Genomic DNA, 9350 nt, shown 5'->3' with positions numbered 1-9350 from the left:
TCTCAGGGAGAAAGTTACGACAGCCCCGCTGCAACCTTTGCTATTAAATTTAAACATTCATATTTCCTGGGCGGATGCAATCGCTCTGTGCCTGCGCCAAAAGCGCATTGCTTTCTGACGAAAATAGATTTATCAATTGCAAAAGCTCCTCCAGGCAAAAGCAAGTGACACCAACACATCTGATTTCTAGTCGACCTATGACTTGTTGCATTCCATCTACGCCATGGCTAGAATGTAATCGTATTTTGGGCTAACAGGACTAGACAAACTTCCACTGGTTCAAAGTTCCCAGTTGAAGTTTCTAGGTTTGAAAATAACCATCGAACTTTTACCAGCATCCCCCGTCGGAAGACACACAGATACCGTATCCGTATTTTTTACCCCAATACTCCCGCGCACGGTCGACTCTTTTCGACAATCGTACGTCGTGTGCAAATGAATAACTCTCAATCTACCAGAATTTTCACGGTTTCACGAACCCCAGACCTTGTTAGCAACGACCACCAACCCTGGACTGCTAGCCCCACCTTAACAACTAGAGTCGAGTTCTGAGAGCTGGGTCCTCTCAACTTTGGCCTATACGAGGTACATTTCAGCCTAATTTTCTCCGAGTAAGCCGCCCTGCGTCGATTGAGATTCGAAATTTCTGCTCGAGGGATTTATCGTCAGCTCCTGTGCTGTAGCTCGATCCTTTGTACCTACCACAAAAGAATCTCGACGGATACGACAGAGCTGCACTTCCTCCTACTCATGGCTGATGGATCATCGCATTTGTTGTGCCTATATAACTTCCATTCCTAGCAATCCATCTGACCCTCGCGGCGAGAAAATTGTACTCTGCATTGGATGCAATGCCAAGCGCTTCCTCGCAAGTGATGGGGGAGTGCGGAAGGTCTCGATGCAATATGCACCCGTATCAAAAACGTGTAAAAGACCCTCCATGCCAGGAGAGGATTATATGCCATTGTGGCGATGGAGTTTGCTGGCTCTTGAGCAAAGTCAGCTAATCATTGCCTCTTTTGACAGTTGGATATGAAATATTGATTGCACACAGTACGCCTGTTCGGACGATGCGAACACCCGCGACCTTCGTCACTTCAACACTCACCGTGGCGGAAGTGTAATGTCTAGAGACATTGCACGTAAGTGCCCATTATCTTGCGCAGCCTCCCAGCTTTGGAACGTCTAGAGCGACGCGCTCATACTCCGCTCTTTGCCAAGCTCATGTTTATTTTATCCACTCTTGTCGAAAGAAAAAATTACCCTCATACCTCCTTCCGACAGTTTCGAGATTTAACAGAAGCGATATCATAGTGGGAATTGGTTGCATTTCCGCTGACATCTAATGGGAGCGTTCCCGGGGGTATCTCGTGAGCGCTTTACGAGCAATCAATGTCTTTCATGGGGACCAGCTAGAGGCAGGAGCTAACTAAGCGTGTTAATTCATTGAGGACATATATTCAGATATCTAAATTTTCGCTCTCAAAGAGGACATGTTCTAATCAAGACTCGCTCGTCAATTTTACGACAGGTGCTACTAAATATAACGAGTCGCCGTACACCTCGTACATAGGAAGTATTGACTCTACATACCTGCATAAACAAGCGCACAGATGACGTGTATTGTACGCTCCACCCAACAAGCGGAACCACGAGCCCTAAAAGAATGTCATAGCTGTCGAGTGACCAATTCAAGGATGTTAGGTTTTCTGTTGTTTTCATATTTCATTGCTGACATATGATTAGAGATTAACGAATACTTATTTACAGAAACCATATGTATGAGGCTAGCAGCTCAAGCGTCCCACAGACTCTCCTTTCGAGCTCATTCATATTAGTACTTGTAATGGGGCTTCATATTAGTATCGATAACTAAGTCGAGGGGACAATAGTGTATGGTGTACGCATCTCACAATTCGATACGCAAGTGTGACAAGCATCCCACACAATGGAGACGTCGTTATCACGATTCACAGCATCTTTTTCACCCTTTGACTAGCGATGATGTCCTTTCCTACAAATATACTGTTGTGCAATGAGAGGCAGAAACATCTTCAGTCACGATTGTTTAGATTCGCAAACAGATATCTATCCAAGAGAATTTTAAAACTGGCCTTGTCAGCAGATGTTTTCTCAGACCAGATTCCATCATCTCTCTCCCAGCTTGTGCTCGGGTAAGCAGTTTGTATTCGAACATTACCGTTTAAAGGTCCGGATCGTCTTCATTGTTATTATCCTCAGCTTTTTAGTATATGTCCACTATGTTTATACACAAAAGTGAGCTTTGAAATCAGAGATTGCAAATTTTACTGAACCCGGGTATTAAAAAAAATCGATATCTTCGATCAAGAATTAGTCGATTCTTGGATCCGCCTGCATAAATTATCACCTGCAAAACGAAAGCTACAGCAAATAAGAGCAACTGCATTACGTCACTACGAAAGGTTTAACTTACTCGTTGATTCGAATGTAAAGCTAGAAGATATTGTAGCTGCATTTTATTTCCATGTTACAATGACTGTTCATGTTGCTTTCCAACGAAATTCCGGATGACAGTTGACGCAAGGACGTACGCGCAGAGATCGCCACATCCACATCACTATACTTCCTTTTTGTGGATATTTTCCGTGCTTCCAAATTTACGAGTCATCGTATAATCGGTTAGTTGCACCGCAGCGAGAAAAGTGGTGCAACAACGACACTCTCCCAGCGCAACGTCAACAACAACACTTCACAAAGCCAAAATTGTTCCCATGGGTGTTCTACTAGCGCCATGCCACCTAACGACATACGACAGCCGTGTTTTTCATCTTCCAGAAGTATCCTTAAATAAGCAAAGCAAAATAAAATTAGTCAGATTGTGCTATCATTTTTTCAATGCAGCCAAACGATGTAGTCACTTTACCAGCAAAACTCGTCTTGCCACACTTCAGATTTACCCACCCTCGCGAGTTTGGTGAAATCGTCTTCAAGTCGCGAGGGATCCAGTCCATGCTTGAGTAAAATAATACCTTTTTCCGTTTTAAAACGAGTGAGTAAGTAAAGACTCTTAATAACCACGTCATGATCCGACTGGTTTACTGTGCGCATACACACAACGTTGCTATCGTCAATGTGTTGCACGATATGTACGTCCACATTTAAATATACAGAAAAGAAGCGGCGAGCATAATTGACATCTGCAGTGAGTTGCCATGTAAGCTCGGCCAATTGAGTAGACGATCGATTAGCGAAAAATTTCGAAAAATAGAAGGTCAAGACACCATTTTCGAGTCTTCGGCGGTCTGTCCAGCCCAGCGTCGCACCTTTAGGTGGTTTCCAGCGCTGCTTCTCGATAAATGCAGTAATGCGGCCGTATGCAACACGGTTAATCTCTAGACACTCTTCAAGTTTGAGCTTTCTTAAGACCATTAGCTGAGTGCGTTTGAACAAGATGTCGTTCTCATGGTTTTCCACAGCGTAGACGTCCATCAGGTGCTGAAGATTGCTGTAAGCCTTGGCAAAAATCCTACCTCGATCTCGTAACGATTCATTCTCTTCATACAACGCTTTACGTATGCGTGCCAGTTGCAGAAGCCGCTTGACGCGACCAGCAGAAAAATTGTTAGCTGTCACTAATGGAAGTGGCTCGATGGCTGTCAGCTCTTTAAGGTACTTTTGACCCCCGAGTGACCCAAGCTTAATACTCAACGTCTCAGCTTCGGTAAGCATACCATTCAGCTCTTGTACAACGTGAGATGCTGCCTTTCGTTCCTGCGCCTGCAGCAGCTGTTCAAACTTGTATTCAAGTGTCTCTACTTGTGCCCGTAATCTGGCCAAATTAAACTACATGGAATTTAGCTTTTAATTACCGTTTGTGATATCAACTATTACGTACAATTTTGCGGTAGTAACTACGGCGAACTTTACTGCGATTGCGCTCGCGTCGATGTTGCTCCTTGGTTGACAATTGATTCGCAACCATGGGGGGTTGATGCTTGATGAAAGACACAATGTTTGTAAAACTGATAAAACCGGTACCAAGCGTTGTGATGTGACAATCATAGATAGGAAGGAGGCATATCTAAGGTTTTGTACGATATTAGGGTCGGTAAATAAGCTTCGATTCTTAATTCAAAGGAACGAGAAAAGAAGTAGCATCGTATGAGACGAGCGTACCTCCAATGATTTTATTATTACAAATATGTCCCCAAAAGTCAACAACATAAAGCTCAAACTTTCGAAGCACCTTCCTTAAGTATAAGATTTTACACATTCTTCACCTCACAATCCTAGGAACGTTTTTGATCAGCAAGTTGTAGCGGGAATACGTCGTACCACGGATGTCAGCTCTACGGATTTGTAAGTATCTGTAGAACCAATTTGTACGGCTCACTGCCGCAACTATCATTGCGGGAATTGGTAATTAGTAGGATCACATACCGGCTCTTGCACCAAACTGGCTCCAACGGTACAAAGTACTGGATCTGGTACCGGTACTTAGCACCTTTACCTGGGCAGTAATGCAGGTATGAAGAATAACCGCGTCTAGTATCACATCCGAAGTCTTGAACCCCGGTATTGAATATCGGAACCTTTCAAAGCTTTTCTCTGATATCCAGCGTGAAACCTCTATAGTATTATTATTGTTGTAAGACGTCGAACGGATGGTGAAGCAGTTGATAGTTGCTAGTCTCCAGCAAAGAAGAGAGGAATGCGTATCAAAGTTAATTGATTTCACCACAACTTATTGCTTGTTTTGTCTTCTTTTGCCACCACACATTTTCATTGACTAAAAGATTACCGCGATACTCTCCCCTATTGTAGAGAGAATTGATTTATGACCAAACACTCCGCTAGGTCAAACATTGAGACGAAAAGCATGGTGGTAGTGGTGCTGACCTTATTCAAACTGGACACTTCGACAGTTGATACGTTCAGTAATGCATACAGAGACTGTCGGTATGAAACTCTGTATACCTATGATAACATTCTATCGCACACTTCTGGTACGCAGGTAATTTTACTCTCAAGGCGATGCTAGCCTCACCCAAGGCATTAATGATTCTTTTTTGGTACAGATATAAAAGTATATATCGGGTATTTGTAATAGGAAGCGTCCCATAATGTTGTATACGTCAACATCGCACTCTTTTTTCGCGGACTTTTGAGCGAAGCTCGGACGTACTTTGATGTAGTAAGTCTATTCGGTGCGGAGAAGTGCGATAAAACTTTGTCAGAGGGAATCCATCGGCTGGTTGCCCCACGCAATATGCTAAACAGAGTTTTTATAAATAGTAAAACAATGTTTAGCTTTAGGTTTAGCTAGCTCAAATTCATCAAGAGTTTAAGCAAATATGTATCGGTGAGTTGTGCGGCATCATAGGGGCAGTCAGGGGAGTAAGTCCATCGTCTGCATGTTATCCAACGCAAAAGCTAAAGTCAATTTCCTTTAAATAAAATGCGCGGCGCCACGGCACGATTGTTAGCACTTGTCATTAACTCGACGATAAACTCTGAATACGTCTGCATATTCTGTGAGAATGGAACACGTTTATAAATGTTTAAGAAGAGCAAGACACTCCTAAGAAGCTTCTGTCCAAGTCATTACAAGTGGAAGAAAGTAATATTGTTTGGAAGCATTCTTCGAATGATAAAGTGTGCTGATGTGACACCTATGGAACGTCACAGCCTCACTTCCATAAGAGCGCAAGAGGCACATAGTTTGACAAAGCGAGGCGGCTTTGTAGAGTGTCGAGCATTTGACGGGCAAAAGAGAATTTTTATTCTCTAGTTACGAAATATTGAGCTCTAGGGGGTCGCGCGGGAATTAGCTCAAACGCTAGGTACATCCGCGAACAAAATCCCTGCGCCACTTAATCAGGCTTATCGTGTACAGTCAGATCTTTGTTCACCCGCCAAAAGAAAGAGATTTAGTTAGCTATGTTCTGACGCTACTAATTCTAATAGCCGTTATAGCGACTGAGCTATTCTCGCAACCGACAATGCTGTTTTTCGAATATAAGTTCCACGTACAAGTGCGGCTCGCATCCAAACGTCATAGCGCGGTGAGTTATTGCATAAACATAAAATTCAAGTCACGAGGGTCTATAAGACTGCGAGAGACAGCAGCTCTACGGGTGCACCAAAGGCGATAAATCTTAGCCAGGCTGGAATAAAAAGGAGTAATCTTTTGACTACTCAGAAGCGCCGTGATAGCCAGATGTTGCGTCTGAAAAATCACTAAATACATACTCCCTACGCGCCTCTTTCTCTCTAGCTTTCCACAAGATTGACCAATAGACCGTTCTGAGCTTCATGCTACCTTACAGAGGTTAAAATCAATAGGATCAAATTCAAAACGACAGACCAATGTTATCCAATCCTTTAAGACTGGGCTGTTAACATCAACGGATTGAGCTGTGCGAATCCATTGAAAACACAAATAGATTCAAATGAGCCGTTCCATTGCGTGCGATGCGCGACTGTTGAGAGAGGTCATAAATACAAATACGCAGAGGCATTGAAAATATCAAGAGCAGATACTATATCCATGTGTATTGCGACCGAGACATTATTTGGAGTGTCAAAAGTTTTTTCATCCCCTTTAAGTTTAAGAACACCGACAGGATGAAACATCGTTCGGTTCGAGACCGTATTCGAGTTATATTTTCATTCAAGATGTGGCTTTGCGAGATTGCCCTTGAGGGTTGTTTAAGGCATCAGCGCCGTTCAAACATTCGATAATGTAGTTGTTTTGGCCGTATTGCACACAATCAAAGCTCTTTTTCGAGTATTTATTGCCTATGTCCTGCTCTGAGAACGGGAATTCAGATATTTCGACAAGATTTGCTATGCATCCCGCACAAAAAACATTTGACGCTATAAATTGGCGTTCACTAACGCAAAGAAAACTAATTCGTACGTATCATATCGGTGGGAAAATTGCATTTCATTAACTTTCGCATCATATCGGTGGGGAAGCTGCAAGCTTTTTACGTTGGAAGTACCTAGTTTGCTCTTCTATTTTAAGAAAAATATATGTAAAGCTAGATCTAATGAAAATAGATTGTGTTTGAACACGATACTGCTATACGTACTCCGGTACATCCCGAGTAAACGGGTACCATACTGGGCCCAGAATCAGTTACCGGACCGCGCATAGTAAACAGGGAGTCTACAACGAAGGTATTGTGTAGTTGTTAAGATTCGTAAGCACCGATCCCTCGTAGCTTATGATGATGATAGAGATCTATGAAGGAGAGATGTGTGGTACATGTGAGCCGCTGGCCTCAATACCAAGCAATCCTCCTCGGGGAAGCACCGGTCAAAGTCTCGAGCCTGAGGCAGGGCCGGTATTCACCTAGTTGTAGAGCTCGTTGCGCGGCACGACCCGCTGCCTCACCCAGTCATTGTAAAGGTAGAGGGTATGCGAAGTCGTACGACCCCACATCGCTAAAGAATCCAAAGGAACCTCAAATCTAAAGAGCGTTTCGAGTGTAAATATCCCTTTACTTTACCAAGCACTGTCTTCACCCCTGATGAACTCGCTACCACACAACGTCGTTCTAAATGGAAGTGCATATAACCTGCTCGTATGCGAATATGGTTGAACGCCTATGTACCGTTCGCAAGACAAGCGGATATGATGATGGCACTCGCTATCCGCAATGTCTTTGCGTTCTGTCTACTTCTCATTTCGCAGTTGCTCGTTACAGATAGTTTGTAACGACCAGGACTTTCCATGGCTTTACAAACACGATCCGTTGATGCTACCGACCAACGAACCTGGGCTGTGGGTCCCCAACCCTGAGAATGGATTTCCCTTTTAGAGCTGTTTACCAGTGAATTCAGCCTCTCCAATGTACAACAGAGTCCACCTTTCCTGGCAGGACGCCTCAAGCCTACTAAGTCTTTGACGCTTTAGTGTAGGTGTGGGCTCAAGCAGAAAATTGAAAGTGAATATATCACACTGTTAGATCCTGGTTCGTCAATCCAATTGCATTCAGTCTAAAAGTAACATGCATATGCTTGTAGTTGATGTTGCATCATCACCGTCAACATCAACTGCAACTGCAACAACCACCACCATGCGGTTGTCATCCTAGTGTCTAGCGTGTTATGTAACACTCCCACTCACGCTTGACGTAGTATCAGATAAGAATTTGATACCACTGGAGGCACGTAGTTCAGTGAAACGAGTTTTCGCCAATGCCTTCGTCATCATGTCAGCAAGTTGACAGTTTGTTGGGATGTATTTAATCTCAATTTCACCATTGGAGATGCGCTCACGGACAAAATAGTGGTGGATATCAATATGCTTTGAACGTGCGTTGTAACCGACATTGTGCGCCAGGGCAATGGTTCCCTGATTATCCTCATATATCACTGTTAAGCTTGACTGTTTAAAACTAAGTTTTTTTTATTAACGTTCGAGCACAAATGACTTCCTGTGTGCATAGACTTACAGTTATGTACTCTGCATCGACTGAGCTCAATTCAACCGTCTCCTGATATTTTGCTTCAACGGCAACCGGTTTACCATTAGGCCTCACCAAAACACCAGATATTGATAGTCGATCATCTACATTGCTTCCCCAGTCTGCATCAGTAAACGCAACCAGAGATTGCTTCGGAACACCCCCACTTAAAGTCAATATGACAGATCGAGTTGTATACAAATATCGCAGGATACGAATTGCAACCTACCAATGTGCCTGGCCAGCGCAATCCAGGAAACGACTGAAATGAGATATAGTAGACAGCCGTTTCTCCATTGCTTCTTTCTCATCCGTTGTCTTTGAAGAGTCATCTCGACTTAACTTCATTCCACTATCACATGGGTGTTGGGTTGCCCGTGCTTTTGATTGATTGAAACGCTTAGCTACTTCCTCGATGTAGTAGCTCTGTGATATAGTTAGCGTCTTCTTGTTCATTGCATGATTTCTTTTCATTCCTCGAATCAACTTCGCTCGACCCAAATCTTTGGTACGAATGAGTTCGGCCGCTATTAGCATATTATCAACGTATAAGCAGATGTAAATCACAGACTCAGGTTGATTTCAAACATAGATGCATGAAACAATCGCTAAAGGTTTGAACCCAATTTTTAGTAGGACGTCTTGATGGTCTTGTTCCACACGTGAGCCGCTTGCTTGAGGCCAAAAAGGGAACGGTAAAGTTTCAGTACTTTGCCTTCGTCGCATTTGAATCCCTCAGGCACTCTCATGTATACCAACTCATCGAGCATTGCATAAAGAAAGCAGTATCTTCATCAAATTGTAAATCGATAGACCTTGCATATAATCAGAGTCATCGTGCTGACGGTCTCCCCCCACTGGCTCGAACACAACAATGCGTCTTTCTGGGGT

At 43.4% G+C, this 9350-nt stretch overlaps 2 protein-coding genes across 2 annotated transcripts; one reads left to right on the top strand and one right to left on the bottom strand.

The window, feature by feature from the left end:
• Positions 1-2661: 2661 nt before the first annotated feature.
• On the bottom strand, positions 2662-3964 carry PHALS_12404 (uncharacterized protein; the record flags this gene model as incomplete). The annotated part of the gene is made up of 3 exons (XM_024727943.1): positions 2662-2824; positions 2906-3825; positions 3878-3964. 3 exons carry the CDS (start codon positions 3962-3964, stop codon positions 2662-2664), a joined length of 1170 nt encoding a protein of 389 aa, XP_024578469.1.
• Positions 3965-7217: 3253 nt separating this feature from the next.
• Positions 7218-7592, top strand: PHALS_12403 (uncharacterized protein; the record flags this gene model as incomplete). Its single annotated transcript, XM_024727942.1, has 2 exons — positions 7218-7334; positions 7404-7592. 2 exons carry the CDS (start codon positions 7218-7220, stop codon positions 7590-7592), a joined length of 306 nt encoding a protein of 101 aa, XP_024578468.1.
• Between the last annotated feature and the right edge of the window lie 1758 nt (positions 7593-9350).

This window comes from Plasmopara halstedii (genome assembly GCF_900000015.1).
Source record: "Plasmopara halstedii genome assembly, contig: Scaffold_614, whole genome shotgun sequence".
NCBI lineage: Eukaryota > Oomycota > Peronosporomycetes > Peronosporales > Peronosporaceae > Plasmopara > Plasmopara halstedii.
The sequence above is the reverse complement of the archived record's forward strand: the minus strand, read 5'-3'. Positions and strand labels throughout refer to the sequence as shown.